This window comes from Oncorhynchus gorbuscha, linkage group LG19 (assembly GCF_021184085.1).
Source record: "Oncorhynchus gorbuscha isolate QuinsamMale2020 ecotype Even-year linkage group LG19, OgorEven_v1.0, whole genome shotgun sequence".
In the NCBI taxonomy this organism is placed as follows: Eukaryota; Metazoa; Chordata; class Actinopteri; order Salmoniformes; family Salmonidae; genus Oncorhynchus; species Oncorhynchus gorbuscha.
In genome coordinates, this window is record NC_060191.1 from 48822519 (window position 1) to 48838444 (window position 15926).

The 15926-nt window shown below is 42.9% G+C and overlaps 1 protein-coding gene across 1 annotated transcript in view; it reads left to right on the plus strand.

Annotated features, from left to right (window-relative positions):
* Nucleotides 1-15368, plus strand: part of LOC124004919 (max-binding protein MNT-like) — a 30033-nt gene extending 14665 nt beyond the window's left edge. Inside the window, exons 7-8 of the mRNA XM_046313733.1 lie at nucleotides 8637-8829; nucleotides 12576-15368. Coding sequence (XP_046169689.1) covers nucleotides 8637-8829; nucleotides 12576-13513 — 1131 coding nt within the window. The 3' untranslated portion in view covers nucleotides 13514-15368. The remainder of the gene's footprint in view (nucleotides 1-8636; nucleotides 8830-12575) is intronic.
* The last annotated feature ends 558 nt before the right edge of the window (nucleotides 15369-15926 follow it).

Here is a 15926-nt window from a genome sequence, read left to right on the forward strand (position 1 = left end):
GCATGTGAAATGTATTGTCAATCAGTGTTGCTTCCTAAGTGGACAGTTTGATTTCACAGAAGTGTGATTGACTTGGAGTTACATTGTGTTGTTTAAGTGTTCCCTTTATTTTTTTGAGCAGTGTATATATACACACACACAGTGTTGTAGCGATGTGCAAATAGTTCAAGTACAAAAGGGAAAATTAATCAACGTAAATATGGGTTGTGTTTACCATGGTGTTTGTTCTTCATTGGTTGCCCTTTTCTTGTGGCAACAGGTCCTTTTAGGTGGTTGTAGAAATATATATATATTTGTTTTTTCCTTCTGTATTTTGATAATTAGCTGGTATCTGCCTAATTCTGCTCTGCATGCAATATTTCGTGTTTTACATTGTACACAGGATATTTTAGCAGAATTTTGCATGCAGTCTTAATTTGGCGTTTGTCCCATTTTGTGAAATCTTTGTTGGTGAGCGGACCCCAGACTTCACAACGATGAAGGGCAATGGGTTCTATAACTTTAAGCACCAGCTGTCAGAGCAGCTCACAGATTACTGCACCTGTACATAGCCCATCTATAATTTAGCCCAAACAACTACTGTATTTGCTCCTTTGCACCCCATTATTTCTATTTCTACTTTGCACATTCTTCCACTACAAATCTACCATTCCAGTGTTTTACTTGCTATATTGTATTTACTTTGCCACCATTGCCTTTCTTTGCCTTTACCTCCCTTATCTCACCTCATTTGCTCACATTGTATATAGACACATTTTTCTACTGTATTATTGACTGTATGTTTGTTTTACTCAATGTGTAAGTCTATGTTGTATGTGTCGAACTGCTTTGCTTTATCTTGGCCTCGTTGCAATTGTAAATGAGAACTTGTTCTCAACTTGCCTACCTGGTTAAATAAAGGTGAAATGAATCAAATTAAAATAACTGATTCAGGTATCCTTAGCCGGCTCCTAATTGGTATGCCAAATGTAGTTATTTTTGATGGCTTAGAATGCCCTTCTTGCCTTGTCTCTCAGCTCCTTCACAGCTTTGTGCAAGTTACCTGTGGCGCTGAGGTATCGTTTTGTGCTCTAGGGCAACGGTGTCTAGATGGAATTTGTATTTGTGGTCCTGGCGACTGGTCTTTTTTTGGAACACCATTATTTTTGTCTAACTGCGATTGTCTGGCTGAATCTATGCAAAACATCTCTAGGTGCTGCTGTAGGCCTTCCTTGGTTTGTGACGGAGGCACCAGATCATCAGAAAACAGTAGACATTTGACTTAGGATTCTAGTAGGGTGAGGCCGGGTGCTGCAGACTTCTTGTACCCTCACCAATTCGTTGATATTTTTTGTTGAAGAGGGTGTGGCTTAAGCTGCATGGCCCTGTTGAAAGAAATGTGTTTCTTGCCCATTTTAACTGCACCATTGTTTGTGTACATGGATTTTATAATGTCGTATGTTCTACCCCCCCCCCCCCCCCCATCACCACTTTCCACCAATTTGTATAGCAGACCCTCATGCCAAATTGAGTCAGGCTTCTTTTTTTTTAAATCAACAAAGCATGAGAAGACTTTGCCTTTGTTTTGGTTTGTTTGTCAATTAGGGTGTGCAGGGGGAATACGTGGTCTGTCATACGGTACTTTGGTAAAAAGCCAATTTGACATTTGCTCAGTACGTTGTTTTCACTGAGGAAATGTATTGAGTCTGCTGTTAATGATAATGCATAGGATTCTCCCAAGGTTGCTGTTGACGCATATCCCTACCTTGCCCATTGTGCTGTTGCCTGTGCCCAATAATGTTTGTACCAAGTTTTGTGCTGCTACCATGTTGTGCTGCTACCATGTTTTTGTCATGTTGTGTTGCTGCCATGCTATGTTGTCTTAGCTCTCTCTCTATGTAGTGTTGTCTCTTTGCGATGTGTGTGTGGTCCTATATTTTAATTTTTTCCCCAATTTTATCCCAACCTCAGTCCCCGCAGGAGGTTGGGATAAAATTGTAAAATTTGTTCTAAGCTGACTTGCTTAGTTAAACTTTTTATTTTGTCTCATCTTTGTTTGAGCAACATGGCCTCCTGGGTAGGAGTGCTGATCCAGGATCAGTTTTGCCTTTTAGATCATAATGAATTCAATTATTTTGGTTAGGAGAGACCTGATACTAGATCAGCAGTCCTACTCTGAGACTTTATGAATGGAGAAACTGATCATGTTATCTCCAGGCCGGGTCTCTTATCAGAGCATGCCTCTTCTCTTGTTTTCCACCGAGGTTACTGTCACTGTGAGGTTACTTCTCAGCAGAGTGGCAGTTGGCGAGAAGTCAAGTCACACTTCCTTGTTTCATTTCTTCCTCCTTTCATAGAAGTGAGTAAGCTAGAGACCAAACCGACAAGGAACTTGCATTTAAGGCTGCCTGCTTGCAAGCAGATTTTTACTTCCCATGCTTGTCGGTTTGAGCAGTTTTTCTCTAGACATTTTCTCCTACAGTAGTTAGTTGTCCTTTGTTAGGCTGTATTAGTTACTTTACGACTTCTTAAGATGTGGTCTGTAACATGGAATGTTTTTCTGACCTAATTGCTGATGTTTGATATAATGAGTGTTAAAATGGCTGTGTGTGTGAGATGGCTAGGGAGGAAGGGAGAATGGCTAGGGAGGAAGGGAGAATGGCTAGGGAGAAAGGGAGAATGGCTCTGTGTGAGAGATGGCTAGGGAGAATGGCTGTGTGTGAGAGATGGCTAGGGAGAATGGCTGTGTGTGAGAGATGGCTAGGGAGAATGGCTGTGTGTGAGAGATGGCTAGGGAGAATGGCTGTGTGTGAGAGATGGCTAGGGAGAATGGCTGTGTGTGAGAGATGGCTAGGGAGAATGGCTGTGTGTGAGAGATGGCTAGGGAGAATGGCTGTGTGTGAGAGATGGCTAGGGAGAATGGCTGTGTGTGAGAGATGGCTAGGGAGAATGGCTGTGTGTGAGAGATGGCTAGGGAGAATGGCTGTGTGTGAGAGATGGCTAGGGAGAATGGCTGTGTGTGAGAGATGGCTAGGGAGAATGGCTGTGTGTGAGAGATGGCTAGGGAGAATGGCTGTGTGTGAGAGATGGCTAGGGAGAAAGGCTGTGTGTGAGCGATGGCTAGGGAGAAAGGGAGAATAGCTGTGTGCACCATGGCTGGAACTCTTAAACCCTGGAGTGCTCAACACTGGGACTCTTCCCGCTCTTCTTTCAGCCCTCCCTCCAGCCTGCCTCGCACTGCTCATAGGGCCACATGAGCAAGAGAGCACATGGCTAGCCTGAGCCTTGTAACATCACCCCCCCCCCAGACACAGCTCAGTGCTAAAGCTATCAATCTCCTCTCCTGGAACTGCCGGGGAGGGTGGAAGGTGGGGAGGGAAAGAGAGGGAGGGGACATGCAGACAACCGTAAACACCAGGCTCATTTTACCCAGCCTATTAGATTTCATTGGCGACAGAAGGACTCTGACGGAACCTGTTTGGGAAGAAGAGCTGTGCTGTTGGAGGGGAAATGTGCAGTTCCATGTGGTGGGGAAAGCTGCTCATGTCAGATCATATCAATATAATACAAAGTACTTGATGTTGCAAATATGAGCATTTCTCTGTTTTAAGAGTAGATCATGAATTTAGAGTTTATTTTTCACAGGCAGAGATGTTAATTTAGTTCCTTTTCCAAGTCCAATTCTTTGAATGAACGAATTTGACATTTTCAAATTCATTCAGTCTAGATTGAGAAAAAAATGTTTTCTATTGAGAGGAAATCACAGGTTTTGAATTGTTAGTGTTTTATTTTCTTCTTTGATTCCAGGCCTTGTTTAAGGATGTTATATGTCATCAAGAGGCCTATAACATACTGTGGGTCACCTAGTTGTTCAGTTCTGATTCTCAATGACACGTCCTTTCAAAGCAGCTCCAGATCCTATCTCATCTCGTTGGGAGGGTCAGACGTTGTGTTTTTGGGTCAGGGCCCCCTGTGAGGGTGTGAGCGTTGTTCCAAGCTGGAATAAGGGAATGTTACTTGTTTTGAACTATTGTCATTGCAGTGTTGAAACAGCATCTTGGTCAGGTTTGAACCATCACTTTTTCAAGAGCAACAAAAAAATTCTGCTCTTTTCAATTTTAAGAAAACATACTGTTCCTTTATCCAGACTGTTGCAGCATGATTACATGTTGTTGTGCCATTTCCTTCAGCTCTGTTTGTATTAAGTAACCTTGACTCACACTGTCACAGCTTGCATATAACAGATGTTAGAAAAGTGAGTTTGCTGTTCAGTTCCACACAGCCGGTAATGGCCACTCCATCCTCTGCCAACCGCTGAGAATTGAGGAGTCGAGACGACAGAGTTGCTGTTTTGTATTGTTCACAGTGCTCTCATTCTAGCAAAGCACAGTGCCCGTCAAAGATTGGAAAGGATTTTGATAGTGGCCTTCCGTCCTTAGTGACTGGCAACAATGCATCAAGATGATATAATTCATTACATGACAAGGACTATCAAATTAGGCCATTTTACCACCCAGTTTTAACACAGAAACACGCACACAGCGCTTGCGTATACACACCCTAAAGTAGTTATTTGGGGCTATTTACAATAAAATGCAACTTTTTTTGTTTTCAATTACAATTTGGGACCCAGTGAGAAGATGACAACAAAGGTTTACAGTTACTGACAATCACCACAAACGCTAGTCAAAAGACCAGTGTCCTAATTAGCCTAATTAGCCAGCGCCGTGCACTGAAGGAGTGGCTTCTCCGTAACGTGGTTGGCTGCTTGCCTGTCACGCTAGCTAGTTTAGGCTAGCGTAGCGCAATCTGTCTCGGCAGTGCTGCAAAAGTGAGTCAGTGAGTACAGCCTGGCTGTGGGGCCATGTGCTCAGCACCTGCATTGTATGTCACGCCGCCTGAGCGGTGTTTACGCACGCACACACGCACGCGCGCGGCCCGGTCCTGCTCTACTTTATTTCAGGCAGACAGAGGCCCCACTACTCCTCTGAGGAAAGAAGGGGGAAGGGAGGGAGTCATGTCTGTCACGTGCGAATGAAACAAAAGCTAATTGTAAACCCTTTCTCCCCTCTTCCCTTGGCATAGTATGGAGGGCGTTGTCGTAGCTGCAGGGCTCCTTCTTTCTGTGTTTAAGGATGGTAGGGACTTAGTAGTGGGTGGATCAATACAGGCTGATACTGAAGAGGTGCTGCCATGCTTTCTCTGGGTTCTTGTCATGTGTTCTGTAGTGTCCATCTGCGGTTCTTGGCCTGTTTATCAGGTACACCGTTTTAATCTAGTCTCACCCTAGCTGTTGCTGTGTGTTCTATGTTCTTGAATGGGGGAGAGGGGCAGCTATCCTTGCTGTCTAGACTGATAGGCAAACACTCTGCGAGGCAATCTGTACTACTATCTTCAAGCACAGTATAGAACAGCCGTACTGATGGAAACTACAGCTAGTATAGCAAGCAGATAGAGGTGTGTTAATGTCTAGACGCAGCTAGCTACTAGATGGCATAGTGACTGAGGTGGGGCCATAGTCGTTGTATCAGTGAGTTCAGTGTGTCTGGGTGTTTTTGTAGGGCAGTGAGTAGTGCATACAGCATCTCTCTCCCTCTCTGAGTCATAGCACTAGGCATGTACAGCTGTGGCCCACAGAATTCCACCGTATGTTCTCATGAGCATGCTTGCAAGGACATGCCCCCACACTCGCATTCGCATAAGACTGTCTCTGTGTTAGTGTTGGCTTTAATGCCTGCGTTCTGCAACCGTTGTTATAGCATTGTTTATTTGGTCGCTGATGTACGTTTTTGATTCCTTTTTTAATATTCTACCATGGTACAGCTGGCACACTGGGACAATGTGCTGCGTATCACCTGACGGGTTGCCAAGGAAACAATGGCGGTTTTCAGCTGTTGCCGTGACAACAAAATGGGGGGACTCCAGTATTTAATTCATTGAGATGAGGAATGCAGACAGGTCTGCGAGTAGAAGGTGGGGCAGGGGGGGGATCTGATTGGAGCAGAGTGCTGTCGATGAAACACACACCTCCCTCTGAGGTCTGTCTAGGATAGGATAAATAGGTGACTCACCACCAGCCAGGCAGGGGAGTCTGCAGCAGTACGCCTTCTACTGAACTGATAGAGCCTTAAACACCCAGACTAGCTATCATAGTTGTTTTAAATGTACTCTGCCCTAACAGTTCAATCAAGAGAGAATGACACGTCTGGTCTTTAGCTCTAGGACACCTGTCCTATAGGCTGCATAGTGTCATCACACACCTCACCTGTCCTATAGGCTGCATAGTGTCATCACACACACACACACTTCACCTGTCCTGTAGGCTGTATAGTGTCATCACACACACACACACACACACACACACACACACTTCACCTGTCCTATAGGCTGTATAGTGTCATCGCACACCTCACCTGTCCTGTAGGCTGCATAGTGTCATCACACACACACACACACACACACTTAACCTGTCCTATAGGCTGCATAGTGTCATCACACACACCTCCTTTCTGTCCTCAGGGTTGAGGGAGCAGTTCACACATGTAGACAGGTCAAGTATAGTAAGGAATAGGGTTTGTGTGCGTGACAGCAGGGCATCCTATCTAATCCTGACTGAAGACCTGCAATTGGCCTGATATCTATTTATACTTCCATACTGTACAGTAATTGTACAAATGTAGAATGTCTACCTAGCCACACCTACCAGCTACATTATACACAGTTACAGGAAGTCCAGGTCTGTGAGCAAACAGCTTTATGGCTCTGTCATAGATGAGTCCAGCCTTTTGTAGCGTTGTCCTGATTGGCTAGCCGTGATTCTCGTCCTTTTAGCCTCGTTCTGATTGATAATTCATGATTCCAGTCGTCTTAGCCTCATTCTGATTGATTGCCTAGTTGTTATTCTAGTCTTGACTGGCTAGTCATGATTCCATCGTCTTCTGAACGTATTTGTAATTGGGCAATACCCTTTGAGGAGGGAAAGTGAAACTTAATGTCTCTGTCTCTTTTAAAGTCAATATAAAGGTTTTGTGTCCCGGCAGACTCCATCATGGTGTTCTTCCTAGTTGTTTTCGGTCTCCCAGGCAGACCGACAGATGGTATAAGCTCTCTATCCTTGCTGCCCTCCCTCGTACAGACCTGCCCCGCCCACTACAGCCTGTTTTGTCAGGCCTGTGACAGCTGACCAGAAAAGATGAACTAGGTCAGAGAGCCACTGCCCAGCACCTCTCTCTTTCCATGCTCCCTCCCTCTATCCAGGTTTCTCTCTGTTCTTCCTTTCACACAGTTGTGCTCCCTGCCCGGTCATGATGCTGGCTGTAATGTTAATGTCTGTGTTGCTTCTGCTCATCCAGTCAAAGGAAGCAACATACATGGAACTTTTCAGACATGGAAATTACTTGCCCAAGACTTCCTTTTAGACTGCTGCCAGTCCTATGAAATAGTTGTGAGTGATGTTTTCAGAGTAGTACATTAGTGTCCATGTGGTTTAAAACGATGGGAGGGGCCCGCATAAGGAGATATACACACAGTTGATTCTTGTCTAACAACTGTAGTGCCACACTCAGTACTAGTTAGTTTTTCCACCATGGAATTTCCTGTGATTCTCTGGAATCCAAACGTTTCTGGTGCTGGTTCAAGTCTCGGCCATGAATGGCTCCTGTCTGGCCAGGCTTTGTTTTCCTCTGCTAATCTTCCCCTGTTTAGACTCACACACTGCTCGGCCCTCTGTTTAAATGGCTATATGACGCTCCCATAAACATAAATGCAGCAGGAAGCCAGTTGCTCAACTCAGTCTACTGTGGAAGTGAAGTCAATGCAGTAGTGACTCATAATGACCTTCTGAAGAAACATTATCTCGACAGTACATTATCTATCGACTGTTGTAAACACTCAGGATGTGGCTGTGGTGTCGTTTTGACTGTAATATATGATTGGCATAGTTTCTGTGCAGGGAGAGAGAAGGATCTCTTGGTCAGAGCATATAGCCCTGTCTCAATATGGATAGAGTGAAGTGGAGACCATGGCGTCAGGAAATGGTATTTGTGTTATCATTGGTTGTGTGATGTACTGTAACAGACAGTATAAAGAATAAACTGATGAGGGGTGGCTTGTTTGTCATGTTGATGAGAAGAGAAAAATGGTTTATGCAAGTGGTCCCCGCAGCTGTTGCTTAAACAGAGGCCTGGATGGAAGATTTTTATTAGAGCTTACTTTAGATTAACGCAAATGGGGAGTTTTATGACAAATGGCATATCATATTTATTATGAAGGGGCAAACTCTGTGTACACAATGATGACTGATGACATTTGGAGTAGTCTCCCGCCAAGAGTGAAAATGTGGATATTACTGGCTCTATTGAAGAAGTTGTGTGGAAAGTGAAACTTCAGTTTAAAGTGATTATTATAATGAAAGCAAACTTTCTGAAATATTTGATTTTCCTATTTATAACCTTCTTGGAGGTTATAAACCGACCAAAACAAAACTGGACCGGCACAGACCTAAAAACAAAAGTACTATAATTTGATAGTTTCCTAACAGCGAGTGTTTTACTGAGTCCTCTTTTACTGCTGTCTGCTATGTTGGTCTTAATACGTTAGTCTCTGTACTGAGTCTCTGTAAACTGTACTGAGCCCTCTCATCTTCCTCTGTCTTACAGACGTTGAAGCGCAAGGAAAAGGAGTATGAGCATGAGATGGAGAGACTGGCGCGGGAGAAGATCGTTACTCAGCAGCGATTGGCTGAGCTGAAGAACGAGCTGAGCCAATGGATGAATGTCATGGAGATCGACCGTGTTCTCAGACAGACGTTTCAACCAGAAGACGACCAGGCTTCTACCTCTACTGCCTCAGGTACGCTCAATCAATCCATTAATCAGTCAAATTAATTTAGAAGCAGTTTATAAATAATGACACTAACAGTTGTCACCAAGTACTTTACAGTAATCATACTTGTAATGTGTACCTGGGTCTTTCTGTGAACTTGGGTACCAGTGCAGATTTCTTACACAGAACAACAAGTTGCAATTCATTGATAATCTGCTTTTTTCCCCCTTGTCATTACATTAAACCTCTTGGATGTAATGTCCCCTGTTTTGGAAACCTGTGTGGTTCTGGTACCGGGTCCTACTGACATTTTAGCTTATAAATCGATCTATGGACACCATCGTAATAGGATGCGTTGAGCGGTAGCCTTGATTCTCACGGACACAGGAGTATCTATTTTTTTCCCGTGTGAAGCAGGATGTGATATCTGACACCACTTGAAGCTGGGATGTCCCTCCTACCGTTTCATTCGCTCTTCCAACTGTCCATCAACTCCTGGCGGAACCCGGTGCCACAGCCACTAACAATGTATATTTCTGGAATCCATACATCATAGCGCAGTAGGAGAGTGGTTTGTTGCTGTAGCACATTCAAAGATCGGTTTTTATAGCCAGTAATGTAAAATAATGAATAGATTTTAAACAAAATTCTTTATGTTTGTCGTAGACTAACAAGATTAATATGAGCTGAAAAGCGTGTTCCTAACGAGTACCCGGAAGCCAAGCTAGAGCTCTGAGACTTTCACAGAGATGGGGGTGAACCTTTTGATCGAGAGACCTTTAAAAAGAAATACGCACATTTTCTCTGACTTAACATAGACATAGGTATTTTACAGTTACAAGGTGAAGTCCAATAGTTTGTCATTTGATTATACTATATTTAGAAAGCATATGTCATGTCAAGCTTTATTCATAGTTTTGTTGAATAGGAAATATAACATTTCATAATTGTATAATTTGTACTCTGTGCTTGAACTTGTCTCCTCAAGTGACTATACCTCAGCAATTTATAACATATTTGAACCTTGGCGTATCCAGCATTAGTTGTTTATGATAAATAACTTTTGGGGATTACGTAGATCACATTTTCAATTACATTGTTACATTTAACTGATTTAAAATCTAAGGGGGATCATGGCTATATTTAAAACATGTTTAACCCTTTCATGTTTGGTGTCTTGGCTGATTGGTCCAAAATCTTGTGACATAAAACATGAACAATGAACAACAATGAACAATGAAACTACAATGCCATTTATACACCACTCCAATGTAACTACAATGCCATTTATACACCACTCCAATGTAACTACAATGCCATTTATACACCACTCCAATGTCACTACAATGCCATTTATACACCACTCCAATGTAACTACAATGCCATTTATACACCACTCCAATGTAACTACAATGCCATTTATACACCACTCCAATGTAACTACAATGCCATTTATACACCACTCCAATGTAACTACAATGCCATTTATACACCACTCCAATGTAACCAATGTAACTACAATGCCATTTATACACCACTCCAATGTAACTACAATGCCATTTATACACCACTCCAATGTAACTACAATGCCATTTATACACCACTCCAATGTAACTACAATGCCATTTATACACCACTCCAATGTAACTACAATGCCATTTATACACCACTCCAATGTAACTACAATGCCATTTATACACCACTCCAATGAAACTACAATGCCATTTATACACCACTCCAATGAAACTAACTACAATGCCATTTATACACCACTCCAATGAAACTACAATGCCATTTATACACCACTCCAATGAAACTACAATGCCATTTATACACCACTCCAATGAAACTACAATGCCATTTATACACCACTCCAATGTAACTACAATGCCATTTATACACCACTCCAATGTAACTACAATGCCATTTATACACCACTCCAATGTAACTAATTTATACACCACTCCAATGTAACTATGCCATTTATACACCACTCCAATGTAACTACAATGCCATTTATACACCACTCCAATGTAACTACAATGCCATTTATACACCACTCCAATGTAACTACAATGCCATTTATACACCACTCCAATGTAACTACAATGCCATTTATACACCACTCCAATGTAACTACAATGCCATTTATACACCACTCCAATGTAACTACAATGCCATTTATACACCACTCCAATGTAACTACAATGCCATTTATACACCACTCCAATGTAACTACAATGCCATTTATACACCACTCCAATGTAACTACAATGCCATTTATACACCACTCCAATGTAACTACAATGCCATTTATACACCACTCCAATGTAACTACAATGCCATTTATACACCACTCCAATGTAACTACAATGCCATTTATACACCACTCCAATGTAACTACAATGCCATTATTTCAGCGATTTATGGGAGTGCAAGTTGTCATTATCAAATATTAATCAGTTAAATTAGACATTAAACTTGAGTCCTGGATCTAACAGACTTTTGTGTTGAGATCTCAGAAATGCAGTAACTACATGACATTTTCTGTCTCCTTATGTTTACGGGGTGAAACCAGTTTTCATGGGTGCACAAATCCAAAAGAACGTAAGCATTGCAAAATGTAATGCTTCTAGCTGGAAGAGTCACCTCACCTTGATACTGTCAATTAACGTTGTTCTTCAATAATTATGCATAATACTTGTTGGATGCGAATTTGGTGTCCAGCTGATTTCTTACACATCTGATCCGGGAAGGAAATTTCCAAAAGACAGTCAAGTGATTAACAGCTTTTGCACAAACCAAGTGCTGCAGTGATGGTGATGAATGTTCAGAATATTTTTGTCTCATGCGATATACCGTTGTGCCTGGATCCACATTGGATCTGATATCCCTAGCGAATTGATGTTGATCGTTTGTCTGCTTGATTTACAGCAGGGTCTCGTTAGATTTAAAAGAGGAAGCATCAAGGTAATGAGTTTGTCCAATCCCAGGCACAAAAACAGTGGATGGCCTATTGTGCAACACCCAACACTATTCCTATGAATTATTCTGGATATAATGATGACAAATTACATAGCTTAGTGGGCTTATTCATAATTTAATCTGGTAATGAAATGACGTGTTTCATTTTCCATGTTAAACAATTACAAGGGGCTTGAAGTAGACTACATGAACTCTGCTTTCCATACAAATCCTTCCATTAAAAAAACACACCTGGGATTGAAATGGTGAGATTTAGTTCTATCGCTATTCATGGTTTCTGTGTCGGCCACATTGGTTACATATAAAAACATCGCTATGCATCCATATAAAAACATCGCTATGCAGCCAATCTATTTAGACAAGTAATAATAATATCAAGGCCTAAAAATGCATTATTGGTAATGGCTTACTTTATGAATGGGGAGGGGTTCTATATTAGGCACTATGTACAATTTATATAAATTGTATAACATTGAGGTCCTTCACAATTCCAGTGCTTGGAAAAAGTCCCTGAAAGTCTGACTTTAAGCAGGGTTCATTAGCATGTTAAAGGATGTATAGTCCTGTTGTTGTACAGCTGGATTTGTGCCAATTTGCATATTCACTTTCATTCCTCTAAGTACACGTGGAACTTCATAAATCATTTGTTTCCCCCCATTATTTATAGTAAGACCCATCTGCACTTGTTCCTACACAGTGTTATAAGAATGTACAAAGCGATGAAATCTGAGATGTAATTTGCTTTTACAATCAAAGGTAAAGTTATTAACATATGTTCTGTGTCCCAGAGGGTGAAGACGACATGGATGAAGAGAATGTTCCGGCAGAACCGACAGCCTTACCCACCATGCCTCAACAAGCCATACAGCCTGAGTTGTGCAAGACTGTGACCTCCACTCCCATAACCCCCACTACCTCCATCCTCACCCAACACATCTCCAGCCAACACAAGGCCCAAACATACCCCCAGCCCCAGCTTCACCCCCACCTGCTGTCAGCCCTGCCTGTCTCAGCTACGTTCTCCACCCCAACATCCAGCATCACCACCACCCCTATCCAGGCCCTCCTATCGACCCACACACACATCGTAACCTCCCCTAGCACCCTCTTCCCTGCCCACACACACATCGTAACCTCCCCTAGCACCCTCTTCCCTGCCCACACACACATCGTAACCTCCCCTAGCACCCTCTTCCCGGCCCACACACACATCGTAACCTCCCCTGGCAACCTCTTCCCGGCTCACACACACATGGTAAAGGCCCCCAGCCTGCAGCCCACGGTCATCGCCCACGGCTCGGCTTCCCACGCCTCCGTCATCCAGGCCGTCAACCACGTCATCCAGGCCCAGACTTCATCTGGAGGAGCCAAGCACCTCACCCACCTAGCCCCCTCCTCCTCAGCCTCCATGCAGCTGGCCCCAGGTCACCACCAGCCCATCGGACACATCACCGTCCACCCTGTTACCCACCGGGGCAAGCACCATTTACCCACCATCTACCCCCAACCTGTGGCTGTCACCCAGCCAGCCATGGTGGGCCACATCACCCATACCATCACACATGCCCAGGTCAATGGTACTGTCCCCAACCAGAGCACAACCACCATCATGGGAAAGCAGATGGGAGTTGGTGCCCAGATGGTGGCACATCACCCACAGCTGCTGAACCCTGTAACTATGGTGACCATGCCCTCATTCCCCGTTAGCACTTTGAAGCTAGCCTGATTTCTGAACCAGGCCAGAGCCATCCTGAAGCTAGCCTGAGAACCAAGTACATGAACAGGCCACACCCACCCTGAGGTGGCCGGAGTCAGACCTGGAGACCATCTGCCCCAGAGCAGACCAGCCGAAGAGGAGCCAGCCCAGACTCCGAGCCCAAGGCAGGCCCGGACGAGGCAGGCACCAGGACTACTGTACTGACAAACAAATGGAAAAGTCTTCATACTGAACGCAGTCCCTATATTCACTGATGAATCACAAGCTGCATTATTAACTAACCTGAGGCAGTACAGCTGTCTATAAGGAGTAACTCAGAACATTCCAAAAATAAACACCTTTATAATGGTTGAGGTAAAAGAGCCAATGTTGTTGTTGGGCTGAGTACGATGTCCAGGAGGATCATCTTGATGTTATTGTACAGGATGCAGTGGAGAGGATCACATAGATACATTTTCTCTGGGCCTCAGTGTTCATATCTGCAGAAGCAAAACAGTAACTAAGAGTGAGAAAAGGGAGTCCTCGAATGTTGAATGCAGTCAGACTTGCATATATTCACTCCAGATCAGTTTTATATTTCTGCTACATGTATTCCACAGCCAAGAGTATTTAAAAACCACACTACAAATGACTGATGGTGCCACTATCAAGCACCAAGGTATTAGATTTAACTGAAGTCTACCACTAATGCCAGGGCACACATCTACCAATCATCTGAGTGCTGATCTACGATCTGTCCATATAATCTTATTCATTATGATTTAAAAGGCTAAACTGATTCTAGACGAGCACTGAGGTGCTTTGTGGATACGGACCCTGATGTGACCAATCAGAAGGCAACGCGTCCAATTTCAGACGGGCTGAATCGGGGTCAGAGAGACGGGCAGTGTGTGATTGGTGGGGGTTGTTGGCGTGTCAGCATGGGATCAGTTTGTGTGTGTGCTCTAACAACTAAGCACCATAAAGGACCACATTGAGAATATGATTGCAGGGACCTCCCCCTCTACCCAGGCACATGGCTGTGGAGTCAAACCCAAAACATGGCCTGGCCTAGCCATGCCATGTGCTCCCCTCCTACTGCAGCACTGTCATATGGCTCCACAGGCTCCCCCTGCTGGTAAAAAAACAGCATGTAAAACAGACAATGGTCAATGAGCAGACTATTTTGTAATGACATCTATTCAGTGGATGTGGCCCAAGCAGGAATCTAACCCAAAATGTCAGCATTCCCACCATGCACATGTGAACATGACTTTTCATGAAACTGAACAACCACTCAATTTAGCACAGGATGAAAATGACAATACTCAAGTGACTACATATTGCCTCATTTGTTTTACTAATAGCAGGAACCAGCATAGCAGGCACAAGCACTGCAAATAGTTCCTGGAGTATATATATATATATATCTATGTGTAATATAGTGAGGAATGTCTTGTTTATTGATTGTGTTGTGGCAGTGAACTTGTTAAAACAAAGGCCTTTGGCAGTGTCATGGTAGAGAATTTAAATGAGGCAGTTTGGGGTTAAAGGACATTGTAGGGCAGTCACCTACGAAGCACTCGGACATCTAAACCTCTTTCTCCAACCATATTATCTGGTATGCCTGGTCATAACTTATCTAGATTCAATGTTTGCCTTCCACTACACTTATGACGACCTGTGTAGCCAACATTAAACTTTTAACTTCTAGCACTTTGATCTGCTACTTAACCACAATTAAACTGGTTTACAAATGGTGTCCCTCTTCACTTAATCTGAATGTTTTTACGTGTGTTTGTGAGAACAGTGGACATGGTAGGAGTCTTCATATTATGCTCATATTTATAAAGAAAATATTAAAAATTGAATGGATTGTGTGTAAGATTTGTTGCATGTAGATTGATTTGGGTTCATAGATTTTTATGCTAGCCGTTTTCCCTTTGGATAGTTCTATATGGTCTGTACATTTTGGGTTGAGTTCAGATCTTGTCCATTATGTGAAAAGAGAACATTTATGCATAAGTGAACAATGCTTAAGATACTTATCTTATGTTTGTAAAAACTTCTTGCTTTGGTCATTTTTAGGTTTTGGAGAATATTTGTGGTAGGCTCAATCAGCAACACCATCACAATACAGAGTAAGAGTAGAAAATGTCTAGAATCAAGTTAAGATGCAGATTTTTTTTATTACAATTCATTGAATTATTTCTCTTCCTCAAATGACTTTATAAAGGCCCGGGTTCAATACGAGCACGTTTTGTCCAAAATGCAAGTTCCCTCGTTAGCAGAGCCCATATTCACAGTAAATGCTGCAATGTGTCGGCTTAATTGGCGCATTGTCCAAATCTGAGATTGAAATGAATCCCGGCCAAAGTTATTTATTAGATAAATATTCCAAAAAGTAGCAGGACAAAAAGGACATTGTTATAAAACAAAAATG